The following is a 15,105-nucleotide window of genomic DNA, read 5'->3' on the forward strand; positions in this document are numbered from 1 at the left end:
CCTACTTTGCATCAAACTGGGTTCTCCAGCTGGAGAGTATTAAAGTGGCAGCTCCCACTGAAAGACACCAGCTCCATTCACAAAACAGAGATACCTAGTGTGAGACAGGTACTACAAAAAAACTACACTGAACTTTAAAAAAAAAAAATACATAGTTAGGTATCTTGATAAATATTTACCAAATAACTAGTCACAGGAGTTTTTGTGTAAGTTATTTTTTGTATACAGGAATGTTAAAAGTGCTTCATGGAGCCTATAACATTTAAATAATATTCTCCATGCCTCCTCAAAAAAATTGATATTACTTAACAATATTGAAGAGCTTACTACCTGTGTTTCCATCATTGGTTTTTGGAAAGGGAAAGAATCATGATTGATACACCACAAGATATCGTTATCCTCATTTTCAGAAGCAGCCATCAGCAGGACACCTGACAAAAAAGTAAAATTAATACTCTGTAGTGGAAGCAAAAACTTACATCAAGCCCACTGTTGCTAAAGCTATATATAAATTCAGTACAAGTCCACTCTACACATTCTTAAATTAATCTTACAAGCAGCTCAACACCTACCCATCGGTTGAGTTTATAAACTTAAGTATCTAAGGGGTTTTAGTGAAGATGTATATTTAACTGCTCTTTTGGTTCAAGAGGCTGTGTTTGAACAGTCTGTCGGATCCCTTTTGAGTATAGTCTAACATGCACTATATATGCACACAATGTATTCCAAGATACTCTATACATGCACACAAACAAGGATGAAGGTTAAAATTAAGACAGAAATGATTTAACATTTTTCATTGATTTTTATGAAAGATTATGAGATGTTTAAATATACCCTGAAAGTAAAAAATATCTGGATTTTAATAATAAATTCCATCCTATGAAAATTTTAAATAGCTCTTCCCTAAAGTAGATTCATCATTCTATCACTAGTGCAGTGACAAAAATGAAAATTGCTGCATTCAGAGTCGGAGACACAAAGTTTATCCAGGAGAAAGAGTTCAGTGCTAAAATAATACACAGACTCTCTGATGCACTTCAAGGATAGGAGCATGAATATCCAATCTTCACAACATAAGGGCCTTACTAATAACTTTCTGGAAATCAAGGAGCCACATCTAGTTTGCATATATTTATGCAAAATACACAGATTGTAATATGTGCTTACAGTTGTATCTTCCACGACAGAATAATAACAACTGCTTGTTACCAGGGTTCACCAGCAATAAAAGCTTCCAGTGGATCAGTTATGTCTTCACCCTACACTTCCAGAGAGTGACTGGATCATAACAGAATGATGCATGATGCTTTTGGCCCTTAAGCTGTATGTTACGTAGCACAGGTTTAAACAGAAAAAAAGATTAACTAAAAATATAAAAGAAAAAAACTAAAATAATTTTACTGAAGAAAGGTTGGGTATTGGTATGATCTGGACCAGTGGTTCTCAACCTGCAGCCCAATCAGCACACAGCTGCGGCCCATGTGACATCCTCAGGGCCATACAGGTTGTACATATATTGTGTGGATGTGGCCAACATAACACCCCGAGAGCTGCATATGTGGCCCACAATGGTAAATAGATTAAGAACCACTTTCTGGACCAAACGGGTCAACCACTGCCTTGCTGTATGCCCTTGCAAACATCTACCCTGCAATCAGTAAAATGAGCATACCCATCTACCTCAGAGGAGACCTATAAGGATTTGTTAATACTAGTATAGTGTTCTGAACATATAAAGCACAATGTAAGTCTTTCTTATTATTATTACTATTATTGGTAAGGGCTATTTATTCCAGATATTTAGAAGGGGTTCAAAGTTCAGAGTGTGACAAAGTCAGATCTGACACCTACAAGAGAGTGGTTCTATTGGGTTCTGGGGACATGGGTGAGTGCAAGCCCACTCACCACTAAAGGACCCTCCCCCAGTTCATGGAGAGGATCCACAGAGCCCGGAAACTCAAGTAATTACAGGGGACAACGGAAAAAATAACAAGGACGGGTGTGAAGGGCAAAGGGTCAAAAATAGGAAACCTGAAGGGGACACCGAGCAGAGAACCCCGGACAGCGCCCACTGCTCCTCAAAGGTGTCAAGGGAGCCAGCAGACGCTGCCCAGAGGAACTCTGCCGGGATGCGTGAATGGAGGGAGGATCGGAAATAGGCCCCACAGTTGCAGAGAACCACCTCAGCCAACATCCTCTCCTGGCCGTTATAGATGGCCACCTTAGCCATCGCTAGGAGGAAGTTGACGAGGAAGTCCCACAACTTTGTGGGGCCATGGATAGGGTGTGAATATATAAGGAGGTGGGGGGAGAAGTGCAGCCAAAAACGTAAAAGGAGGTCCAGGAGGACCCGGGAAAGGGGCTGCAACCTGGTGCACTCAAGGTAAATGTGCGCCAGGGTCTCCCTCACGCCATAGAAGGGACAGACTTTGGGACAGGAGTGAACTGCGCCAATACACGCCCGTGCTCACGGCTCTGTGGAGCCACCAGCTGATATCCCCAGTGGGCCACAGGACTAGGGTGGAATATAAGAGAGTGGTGGAAGGAAGGTAAAGGCCCTTTTCCCTACGAGCTGAAAAGGTTACCTCAGGTTAACTAGAGAACCTGAGGCCAATTAAGGGTTGCCTGTGATCTTCAAAAACCCCTCTTCTGGTAAGAGAGGAGGAGGAGAGATGAGAGAAGTTGCAGCAGGGAGAAAAGGTTTCTCCTGGGTGGAAGGCTGCTCTCCTCACTATATGGGATGCAATCAAGCCAACTGTGGTTTGGAGAAGGACAGGCACCCAGAAGCCAGCATAATAAGGCAACACCCCAGAGAGGGCTTAAGTTACTCTCTCTTTGTGTTATCAGTTTGTTTCTTTTGTTTGGCTGAAGAGTATTACTTGGGCCTACTTTGTAAATATTGAAAAATAAAGGGGTGAAGGACAGGGAGACCCTCCAGAGCAAGACTAATTTACTCCAGGCCCCCACCACCAGATGGAGAAACGCTGAGGCTGACAAGGTGGAGGAGGTGCCTTGTCACATTATGACTAAACTCAGTTAATACACAGCAAATTTAGTTTGACACTGAAGCCTCAAAGATCTATGTTTTAATTAAAAACAGAACAACAATAAACACGAAAGGGTAACATTTTGAGGAACTGCAGTGTGGTTTGGTCATGTAGTGCTCTGGGACTTTAAAGTGCTTAGTTGCATGTCTCCCCTATGAGTCTTTGAAAATTTACCTGGAAGACAACAGAATGGCTGAAGAGGTCAATGACATGATACAGAGGTTTTTTTCCACTTCTGGGTCACAGATTTGAATTTAGCCTAGGTCAGAAGTGACCGAAAACTGAAGCCATCTGAAAGCTATTAGGCCGGCCTATACGAAATCAATTAGTAATTTAGACAAGATCACTAACACAACTGGCACATTTATTGGCAAACTAAGCAAAGAGACCAAGGACTTAATGGGCATAGAGCCTAACAATCACTATGTCAAGACTAGAGAGTGTCTTTCAAGGACAAACTTGAGGTACAGTGATAGGATAGTGTATCGTACCACTGCCTGTATTAAACTCAAAGTTTCCTACACCAAGTTTCCTACTGTAAAAAGCAATCATGGTGGCGCTACTTGTTATAAAAGTCTTAAAGAATGGATCTTATTTAAGTTGCACTCCAAGGCTTACCTTTGCTATAAAGAGCTCTGTGCACCTTTGATGGCTTCTCCACATTAGAAGAAGCGGAAAATCCTGGCGGCAAGCGGATGTGAACCAACGTTAACATGGAGGGTCGAGCCATTGGATGCTTAAATGGGGATGTACTAAAATACATTCGTACACCTAGGCCAAAGGAAAAAGGAGATCACTCTTTGGCAATGGATTTTGTGTAAATATTATAAGTGGCTAACAGTCTCAGCATATTTGATGCAAGGCTTAATTCAGAAGCTTGTAAGTAATTCTATATAAATATTGCTACATTCCTTTCTTGAAAATGATCCTTCTATCCAAGTCAAATGATTCTAATCCTGATCTGCCACTAGTTTTCTGTATAACCTTTGGAAAGCCACTCTCCCCCTATTTCCTCAACTGTAAAACAGGATAAATAGTTATATGGTACAATCAAGTATTTATCAGATGTCTGAAGGGCTTTGAACATATGAAGCATTATAACGATTACTATATACATGTTCTGGTATGCATGGGGAATAGACAACCTTGAAAAGAAAAATGTTTCTCAATTTTCCGAACCTAAGCAGGTCTTATTTACCAATAAGAGAAGGAGGTAATATTGATTTCTTACCAGCATGTGTGACTGCCAGCAACTGACAATCTATAGATTCTGAATTTTCAATCACTGCTATCTGAACAATAGGCTTAAAAACAGAACGGTCTATAGTCCTAAAAGGACAGAAAAGAGTTTATGTAACTGACATCATGCAATAAACAAATCAGAGAATACACAACACTCTTCAAAAGTTTGGTAAAACAAAAAAATGAAACAGATCGCCCAACAGGAAGTATTTCATATCACACTCTTCATATTACCTGGCAATGTTTCCAGCAGCAGAAACAACAGCATTCTGAGAAACAGAAGCAACTCTGGTCATTCCTTGACCATCTTGGCCAAGATCATAAACCTGTAATTTAATAACAGTTTAGTAGTTTCACAATTAAATTAATGCACATAACTTTATCCCATCATGCAGTGAATCAGATTTCTCTCAATTCTTCTTTGGCCTCAAGCTTCCATGCACTAGAGAACTGAAGCAGTTGTCCTTCCTAGTTTTCAATAGAAAGGATCGTGGCCATAATATAGTGCAGAGGGGGAGGGAAATAAATGCAGGAAAAAAATCCTGGGGGAAATCCTTCATGTCTTGACTGGCATATAAAGAATCCTAATGTACACACATAGTTTTTCAGATGGGGAGGGTAAAAATAATGTATGCACATAAGAAAATCCAAATAGGACATTGAAAGTATTCAGATACCTGTATCACTCCTTTTTCTGAACGGGTATATAGGATGTTTCGAGAATTGTCAATGGCAATTTGAACTATGGGATCTGCAAAAAAAAGTATGTGAAAATCAAAACTGGATTTGGTGCGAACTAGTTAATACAGTAAAATTGATAGTACTGAAACTTTACAAGGGTAGATTTGACTGGCATTTGACTGAATCACTTATTAGAATGTACTCATACAGGGCATTCCATTTATAATGGGCTCCTGCCCAGGAACAGATTTAAAAGTGACATATTAATATCTTACTGAAGTACAGTAGGACTACAGACTATCACTGTCTAATCCATTACAAAACAAGCATTTTAAATATTTGTAGAACAATTTCAAGTAAAAGTTTTACTATACTGATTACAATATTATCACTCCAGTATGTAAACTTACCAAATTTATACCACAAAACAGGGACTGTAGCCACTACGGCCAACATTTTCAGACTTCAATACCTAAATCCATATCTAAATAAGTAACTTGATTTTCATAATTGCCAACCACTTGCTACTCCCACAGTCTTTAACTCAATGCACCCAAGTGTGAAAATGTTGGCCTAAGGTTTTTTATTTTACATTAACTTATAAACATTTCAATTATTGATACATTATCACCTACCATCCTCTGAGAATGTGAATTGCAGCAATGAAGGAACAAGGAAAGAAAGGGAGCTCTTTGAATGATTGATCTTTCTACACCGTTGAGTAAACCAGCCTGCCTCAGCCTACAATTAAAAACATATAAAGCATTAAAACTAGCTAGGTAATCATGCGAATTCCTGCATGACGACGCAATACATTCAGTTTTCATGGACCCAATTTTAAAGGGACACTCTCCATCTGAAATGTAGATAATTAAAAAAAAGGAAAAAAAAAAAAGAAGTAAAAGTTGTTTCAGAAACTTAGAAGCCTCTGCATCTCAAAGCCATTGTTTGTGGTTTTCTAATCACATTTTCCATTTTTGGGGTGCGTGGGTGTGGTTGTAATATCTTTCTCTCTCCTGCAACGTGTCAAGGAGCCACACAAACAAAGGGAACTGATTAGCTAATTGTTACAGCCACCTGCTGAATAGATCTTAAAATTAAGATTTTAACTTCTTTGGGCAGGGATTGACTTTTACAGGACATACCACAATGGACCCATGACTTAGTTGGGGCTTCCAGGTGCTGATATAATGTAAATTAATAAAAATAATCAATACTTTCTTCTGTTTATTGTAATAAAAAAATAAACAGCCTATAAAGGACTTAACCTAACAGTGCTGCTTTAGAGACAAAGGACTGGGCTCAAGTCTGCAGATTGAGTCAGTGAAGTAAAATTAAATTCATGACAGCAGATCAAACCTCATCCCAGTCAACTTCTGGGTTTTATCAGTCTCCAATAATCAGAACAGCTGCTCCCATTAAGGTGGTTTTGAAGGCAGAGATAAGATGGTTGGGGACAACAGTGTCTGTAGAAGCTGTCAGAAAGGAGATCTCATTATGCATGCCTTTTGCGGAACAAACTTTTTTGCTCATTCCTCAAATAAATTAGCTTATCTAGCCTATCACTACTGTAGGTTGATAGCATTTCTGTATTGAGAGCACAGCGCTATCACTCAAATAAATTAAGGCAGGCAACACAATTGTGGAAATGAGGTGACAAGATTGACACATTTTAAAATTCTCAAAACCCCAACCCCATAACCAAGAACAAAAATACGTATGCGTAAAGACTATATTTACCTGGTAAGCTACTTCATATAAACAGCCATCCTTTCCAGCCAAAAAGATACGGCCGTTTTCAGTGGAAGTTATGGTTAGAAGATAGGTATTATCAGTAGGGAGTGAATAGAGAGGATCTGGAAGCAGCTGCATTCCTCCAGACATGCTGTCATTGAGGGCTCCAGAACCTTAAATAAATCAAGAAAAAAAAACCATCATATCCGTTGAGTTTGCTTGTTTAAATACTATGGTATTGTGATTTAGGACTATTTCAGAAAATCAGGAAACACTATAGTAAGACTGCAGCTTAGCGGACTGACAGAGTTTCTCTCTCTCTCTTTTTATTTTTTTTAAAGTCACAACAAGTTTTGTTTACATTTTTCCTCTCTCAGAAGCTTATAATCAGTACTGTATGTTAAAATATTTTAAGACAATTATGACCTCAAAATCCTGACAAATCTGAACATAAGATTTTCTAGTTTGTCTATCAGAGACATGACATAACAACCTATTGAAAAAATATTCTATTTTAGCCCCCTAATATTCTTACTCCCTTATAACTTTCTCAAAATCTCTCATTTATTTTTTCTACTTACACATTTCATGTGTAAAAATATACAGCACTGAGCTCGAGTTTTCTGTGGTTCTGAATCAAATGCCAAAGAGTGTGGAGTTTGCTAATAAGGGTACCTCTACACTGCATTTTGCACCAAGTGGGAACAAGCCTCCTAGCCTGGGTTGACAGATCTGGGCTAGTGGGGTCCCATTAGCATTCTAAAAATAGCTGTATAGACAGATCTTTGAAGTTGCAGCTCAGGCTTCAAACCATCACCTGCCCTAGGCTTCAGAGCCCAAGCCACAACTTCAAAGTGCTGTCTAGACAGCTATTTTTGGACAGCACGTAAGAGCACCACTAGCTTGACTCCGTCTACAGGTCTGGAAGGCATGCTCCCGCTCGCTCCAAAATGCTGTGTAGATATACCCTAAGACACATTAAAAACTGATGCAGTTCACATGCTGCTCCTCTCCCAAAACAATACTTGATTACTGGGAAACAGTTAACAGTCAGAGCATCTTTAAAAAGAACTGAAGGGTGGGTAACAGAGTAGAATACTTCTCTGAATCTCTTGCGGGTATAGAATACTGTATCCTATGGAAAAGGATGTTATAGAGTTCTTTCACTCTGGATGCAGAAAGCCATAGAAACTTAGGAAGAGCCCCTTGGCATGAAGCTTAATATTTTTTAAATTACATGACTAGTAATAAATTAATGTAGTGTGGCAATTAATTCGCAACTGAGAATATTATCCTAGAAATTTATATTTACTTGGGGTGCGAGAGAGAATTACCTGCTTGCAAATTAGCATAGCTAAGTCCTAGAATCACTATATCCACAGGAGTGGCCAGAACCAGTAGGTATCGTACATGAGGCTGGAAAATACCTAAGAAAAGAAGAAAAGTTAGAACTTAGTTCAAGGCCAGTACACCAGATTCATACTAAGATCAACATCTTCCCTGCGTGAAGGGTAGAAATTTACAATGGTCCGAGGGCTAGTCATATTGAAGGTCTGACAGCCTGTGAAGCTCCAGAATTAGAAAACTATATACCACTCAGATGCCCAGCTTTCCAATGCTATATCTCATTCTATTCCAGCTCTGACAAGTCATGAAATACTGGATCTTAAAATGATATTCTTATTACTATCTTCTTTTCACCTCCAACCCTACCCCCTCCCTCCAACTTTGTGTCCAATCTGATGTAAGCAGCTGCGACCAAAAGAACTACGACGGCTAGAAACCAATATTTCATGCCAGCTTAAAGCAAGTCAGAATTCCTAGTTTTCAAATAGTATAAAACATTAGATTCTAACTTAGCAGTAATTATAAGATCGCTAACGTACATGACTACCTAACTACTTGTGACTTGTAAATCCTTCCATAATGCCTCTAGTTTAGTAAAGAAAATTAATCAGCTTTTTAAATTTTTTACAGTGTTCAGCAGCTACATAATTTTGGTCACTGTCATGCATTTTTTATTACCTGCCTTTGGCTTCACAAGACCCACAGCAAGAATAGTTTCACTAAGACCATCAAAATAAGCAAGGTCTCCCCTGTCAAAAAATGAGAAAAAAAAATTACATCAAAGCACAACAGAAAAGACTTTCAATATTCAATAATTTCTAAATATACAGAATCTGAAACTTTTAAATTCTTCTGTTACTATATAACAATTGGAACCCATCTCCTGCATTCTTCTCTTAGGCCTGGTCCACACTAACCCAACACTTCGAACTAAGGTACGCAAATTCAGCTACGTTAATAACGTAGCTGAATTCGAAGTACCTTAGTCCGAACTTACCGCGGGTCCAGACGCGGCAGGCAGGCTCCCCCGTCGATGCCGCGTACTCCTCTCGCCGAGCTGGAGTACCGGCGTCGACGGCGAGCATTTCCGGGATCGATCCGGGATCGATTTATCGCGTCTAGACAAGACGCGATAAATCAATCCCAGAAGATCGATTGCCTGCCGCCGAACCAGGAAGTAAGTGTAGACCTACCCTTAGGGTGGAAGCAAGACCATTATAATGGAACTGACAGAAAAAAGTCATCATAATAGCTATGTAACCAATCCTCTGTTTGGAATGAAGTAGCCATTTATGGTTTAAGTTTCAAATTTGAAATCCAATTGTATTTTTAATTCTCAGTTCCTTGTCTATTCACACAGTCTATTTTGTAGTCTATAGTACTCCCAAAGTTAGTCCAGATATAGCTCAACAGGAGAAAGGGATTCACTGCACTATTCACAACCAACTTTCTTTCTGATAAAATTAGCTAAAGCAAGTTTAATTTATTGTGGGGGAAAAAAATCTATATATAAAAAAAACCCACCTGTAATACTGTGAAGTTAGTAATAACTAACCCTGTGTAAAGCACAAGTCTCATTTAAATCTCCCCTAGAAGTGTAATAATTCAGAAGAAATAACCTGCTGTTACAGAAAATAAGTTATACTATAGAGAACATAAGAATGGACGTACTGGGTCAGACCAAAGGTCCATCTAGCCCAGTATCCTGTCTACTGACAGTGGCCAACGCCAAGTGCCCCAGAGGGAGTGAACCTAACAGGTAATGATCAAGTGAGCTCTCTCCTGCCATCCATCTCCACCCTCTGACAAACAGAGGCTAGGGACACCATTCCTTACCCATCCTGGCTAATAGCCATTAATGGACTTAAGAGACACATAAAGAACACAAACTCATGCACTGAATGGGTATCACAGGCATCTCTCCCTGAGCCATTCAAAAAGACTATGAATTTATCATCATAGTTTTATGAATCTTTTAATCATAAGTCAGGTATGATATTTATATTCATAATAAATTTAAATCAGAAAGCTTTGGTATAGCTTCATCATTCCAAAGCCACATTATAAACATAAAAATAGTTGATTGTGGGAACATGATTGCCTACTACATATATATTAATACACCATATTGCATGGATTAAACCTAGTCAGCCAAGTTAATTGTTGTATGAGCATACAGAGTCCAAAATAAAAATGTTCCTCTTAAAAATTTTGAACTCAAACTCAATATAAATACAACAAATTCAGGAGAGTGGAGAAGCCTAATACTAAAAGTATGCATTTTCCTTACCCACCTCTTAACCCCCCTGCACAAAAAAATCCAGAACCTGAAATGATCAAGGTACCTTAAAATGATAAGTACACTTCTGTGCTAAAACAAATCACTCCCTTATAACCATCACTTAATTCAGATTTAACACCATATATACCTGTAGAAATTTGTTTTCTACATACCCATCTTCATAATTCCACATAAAAATGTCACTGTCAATGGTCAACCATGCCCTGCTGATATCTGGAAATACTCCCATCATACAATTACATTGCATATCTGAAATACCACAGATGTAAGGAATAATGTACTTAGGCTAGCCAAGACAAAATCCCCATCAAGCTATTTTAAAGTTGTAAGAATATGCACAGATACTAGTTAAAGAAGTTCTCTGTGTGTGTATGAGAAGCTGACATATTTTGACAAGTGTGAAAAAATAAATGAAAACTCCCTTTAAAAGAAATCAGATACAGATGTTAGGGGGAAATTTCCTTGGTATTAGCTGTGCACCTCCCAAAGCAACAACATCATACTGCAGCTTTCTCTGGCCCTGCTTTGTTTTGAAAATATTGCACATTAGACACATGGGGCATACTCATTATTTACTGCAAGTAAGTACCAGTAATACCAATAGAAGTTCTACCTCTGCATCATAAATAGACTATGCTCCATGCTGGGCAAACCAATAACTACCACTGTTGATGCTTGGGCAGAATCAAATGTTCTCTCCTCAGACACTTTTTTATAGAGTTGGTTAAAAAAAAAAAAAAAAAAGGTACCAATTTGTATCCCAAATGAGCATTACCATTGAACAATCCATTAAAAGCAATAATGACTGTTTTCACTTTCAAGGCCTTTCTCCATCCTACCTATCATCAATGATGCCAGCCTCCATTGCCACCTTGTGCTTACTCCCATGCTGTCCCTCAAGCTTGGGGGGAGTTCTACATAAATGTCTGCAAAGCAACATCATTTTTCACCTTCAAATCCTTAAAACTCTCCTTTGCTGTGCTGCTGCCTACAAAACGCTTGATAGCAGTTAGGCTGCTGGTGTGTTGAGACTGCTGCATATCACACACTATCACACACACACACACACACACTATCACACACACACTCTGAAATGGTGCCTCTGGTGAGCCAGGAGTGGCCACAGAGCTGTGGTATTGCCCTGGGCTCTGGCAAGACTTAGCCCCCGTGCGACAGCACGGAGCCAGCCTTGAGCCGCAGGCCAAGCGTCATGCACCACGAGCTGCAGCAGCAGAAGTAAGCAACATCCACAAATATTTAAATAAATGGTACTGTATTATTTTTACAGTGCAATTAAAACTGTGATTAATCACAACTATTTTTTAATCTAGCAATTTTTTTAATCGTTTGACAGCCCTAAAAATATGCATCTCTTGCAAGCAACACTTAGTTATTCCACTTGATTTCGAAAGCATTTTATATTTACCTCTAACATATGCAGACCCCTTTAATTTAAGTGTATGAAGACTGTTATGACAAACATACCCAACTGTCATTGAGCATCAAAATTACAACATGTAGCTACCGACTGTTGAAGCAACTTCGCATAGATGGACCCCTGTAACTTCTTGGGAGCCATATGGACTCCAGTGTGGGTGTGTGCAGGATAAGGGTCCATCCAGGGGAAGCTGCTTGAAGGATCAGGGCCAAAGTGATTATGAAATAAAAATTCATTTTTTAACATTATTATATACACAAAGTAACATGCTATTTTTATTAGGATACGTCCAAATTGCTCCACTAGCTCAGGGGGAAGTGGAACTCTGCGGATTGAACTGATCTCTGGAAGATTGGGTATTGAGAGCAAACCAGGTCCTTGCAAAGGATAATCCATATCTGACATACCAGAAACTGTAGGACTACCTGCAATTAAAAATAAAAATACATTTTAAAGTTTCATATGAAAAACAAGTTGCCAGCCAAAAAATAATACCTAATTGGTACTTTTCTTCAATTATCCTTAAGAGATTTCCCCTGCCCCAATATTTGAATTAGCAAGCACGCATCTCTGTTAAACCTCATTTAGACTACTTTATTTCCTCTCTTAATTTTGGTTGATTATTTCAGATAAATGAACAAACTACAAAGTCCTCAAACCACAGGGAAGAACTAAACTAATATTTTAGGCCCTGATCCTTCAAAGACTTATACACATGTTTAATATTAAGCATATGAGTAGTATTAAACATGAGTTAATCATGTGTATAAATGTTTGTAGGATCAGGACTTTACAATGTAAATCTAAATCCTAAATGAGACATGAGCAAAAGCAAAATTTACAATAAACAAATAATACACAAATGATACAAGTGCACTAAGACTAACACAGCTCACTCAAAATATTTGTGAAGTATTTTTAAACCAGGGACTTTCACAATTTCAAGAGTATTTGTTTAAAGCCAAATCTGTAATATAAACTTTAAATAAAGAAAACAAATAAAATATCCAGTGCCCCCCTAAAATTGGCTGATAGGTTCTCTCTCTCTCTCTCAAAAAAAAGTATATATATATACTTATATATATATACACACACACACACACTATAAGCACCTTCCACCCCAAAGGCTCTCATAACTGTTCACAAGCTACATTGGTATAATACAAGTGAAATGCAGTCCCCTCTGTTTATTATAAACTCCAAAGTTTATATTTGCAATGTTTTTCTCCTGCCACCAAACGCAAGTTAGACTCTCCTTGCATTTAGCTTTTTTTGTGGGAAGTCTTATCAGACCAAGAAAAGTGATGCTCTATAAAACTTCTTAAGTATTGTCTTCCTTTCCCTTTTTCCCTTCCTTTTCACAGCTCACTAACTTTTGAGATATTTTTATTTTAGAATTGCTGTTTCATATTCTATATTAGTGAAATAAGTTTATAGAAGTGTACTCTTTATTTGAGGAAAAAAGAGAACAAGATGTGTAATCTGTCCATGCATAAAAAGTTGCAAGATCGGGGCCTTTTTTGTTGACTTACCCTCTTTAGATGCATTTAAGCATCAATCCTTTTTTTACTAGAGTCAACCCCAATGCCATCGCTCACTATAGGATCATTTAAAATGATAGGTGCTTTAACTTAAGTAACTGTTACGCATAAGCTAGGTGCTCCTGACAAGGAAGAAACATACATAACCCATCAAAGATGACTGAACTGAACCACATAAGGAAAGGAGGCAAATTCTCAACATACATGAAATATGGGCAATAAACTTTAAGGCAAACTGTAGGAATTATTTGGCAATTTGTTAGTGTCAGCGCTAGCCTTAGTCACCTGTGGACACTCACAGCTTGTCTACACTACCAGCCTGCTCACATTGATCCAGCGGGGGTCGATTTATCGGGTCTAGTATAGACGTGATAAATTGACCGCCGATCGCTCTAGCGTCAACTCTGGTACTCCACCTCAACGGGTCGTGCAAGGGGAATCGACGGGAGAGCATCAACACACTGCAGTGAGTACACACCATGGTAAGTCGATCTAAGTACGTCGACATCAGCTATGTTATTCACAGCAAAGAGTCCTGTGGCACCTTATAGACTAACAGACGTATTGGAGCATGAGCTTTCATGGGTGAATACCCACTTCATTGGATGCAACGTCGTTGAAGTTGCGTAACTTAGATCGATCCCCACCATAGTATAGACCAGCCCTAAAGCGCCCCATAACTCAGGGTATATCTACAATGCAATGCAATAGAACGTCCTCAGCTGGCCTGGGTCAGCTGACTTGGGCTGTACACGTTCAGGCTCCAGCTCTGACACCACGCAAGAGAAAAGGGTCTCAGAGCCCAGTCCAAATATCTACACTGCAATTTCACCGTGCCCTGAAGCCCAAGCACTGCAAGCCATGGGTGTTTCATTGCAGTGTAGACATAACCTCAGAGATGCCTCACTGGAACCGGGATTCTGGAGTGCAGTTTTCACTGGGGACTAGAGATGCCAGTGCCCCATGAGCTGCTGTTTTGGCTAGGACGTGACTGCCCGTGGGGCACCAGGGGCAGGAAGAGGGCAGCAGAGGCACAGTGCGGGGCGCTCTGGCTCTGCTGCCCGCAGAGGGTGCCGCGAGCAGTCATCCCTGTAGGGAAGGTGGATGTAGCGCGCGGTTCCCGCGTGGCCACCAGGGCTGGAGGGGGATGAGCCGTGTGCGCCCGAGCCGGCTGGGGAGAATCACAAGGGGAGGGGGAAGCTCTGAGCTAGGGACCAGAGCGGTGACCGGGCCCGTACGGATCCTCACCCGGCGCCGGCACAGCCAGCAGCTCGGACAGGTCCGGGTAGCAGCGATCATCCTGGATCTGCCGGTCGATGATGCGGCCCGCGTTCTCCAGCGACTCCTGCAAGGCCGGGGCAGCCGGGCTCATCGCCACAGGCATAGCGATAGCGGCCCGAGAGAGACAGGACCGCGCCAAACCCCAGCAGCCACCGCGCCCGAGCGTCTGACGCACTTCCGCTTCACGGCCAGGCACTTCCGGCGAAGGACGTCCTGCAGCCGGAAAGGGTTAAGTTTAAATTGGTGGCCGCGGCGCGGAGTTGGCAAGGGGAGAAGATCTGGCGATGGATACAGAGGAGACCGTTGGGGCAGCGGCGCTGGCGGCTGAGGCGTCTCGTGAGTGAAAGGGGAAGGGGAGGATGGAGAACAGGACCGGGGTTCCGAGAACCTGGCGCGGGGGGGAGCGCCCCGCGCCTGCCCGCAACCGGTCCTGGGCGCTCGCACCTCGACTGCAGAGCAGAGCTCGGTAACTCTTGGGCCGGGCCGTGC

General features: G+C 40.5%; 2 protein-coding genes across 3 annotated transcripts in view; one reads left to right on the forward strand and one right to left on the reverse strand.

Moving 5' to 3' along the window:
- The window catches only part of NUP155 (nucleoporin 155), a 57,054-nt gene extending 42,335 nt beyond the window's left edge, over nt 1–14,719 (reverse strand). For both annotated transcript variants that reach the window (XM_065406186.1, XM_065406185.1), the window contains exons 1-12: nt 14,584–14,719; nt 12,082–12,219; nt 10,509–10,605; nt 8,733–8,803; nt 8,042–8,134; nt 6,714–6,880; nt 5,609–5,714; nt 4,970–5,043; nt 4,527–4,618; nt 4,282–4,379; nt 3,669–3,821; nt 331–431 (exon numbers count right to left, since the gene is read on the reverse strand). In XM_065406186.1, coding sequence (XP_065262258.1) covers nt 331–431; nt 3,669–3,821; nt 4,282–4,379; nt 4,527–4,618; nt 4,970–5,043; nt 5,609–5,714; nt 6,714–6,880; nt 8,042–8,134; nt 8,733–8,803; nt 10,509–10,605; nt 12,082–12,219; nt 14,584–14,719 — 1,326 coding nt within the window. The remainder of the gene's footprint in view (nt 1–330; nt 432–3,668; nt 3,822–4,281; nt 4,380–4,526; nt 4,619–4,969; nt 5,044–5,608; nt 5,715–6,713; nt 6,881–8,041; nt 8,135–8,732; nt 8,804–10,508; nt 10,606–12,081; nt 12,220–14,583) is intronic.
- Nucleotides 14,720–14,819: 100 nt separating this feature from the next.
- WDR70 (WD repeat domain 70) overlaps nt 14,820–15,105 on the forward strand; it is a 263,694-nt gene continuing 263,408 nt past the window's right edge. The window contains exon 1 of the mRNA XM_065406340.1: nt 14,820–14,952. Coding sequence (XP_065262412.1) covers nt 14,901–14,952 — 52 coding nt within the window. The 5' untranslated portion in view covers nt 14,820–14,900. The remainder of the gene's footprint in view (nt 14,953–15,105) is intronic.

The sequence above is a fragment of the Emys orbicularis genome, chromosome 6, assembly GCF_028017835.1.
Source record: "Emys orbicularis isolate rEmyOrb1 chromosome 6, rEmyOrb1.hap1, whole genome shotgun sequence".
NCBI lineage: Eukaryota > Metazoa > Chordata > Testudines > Emydidae > Emys > Emys orbicularis.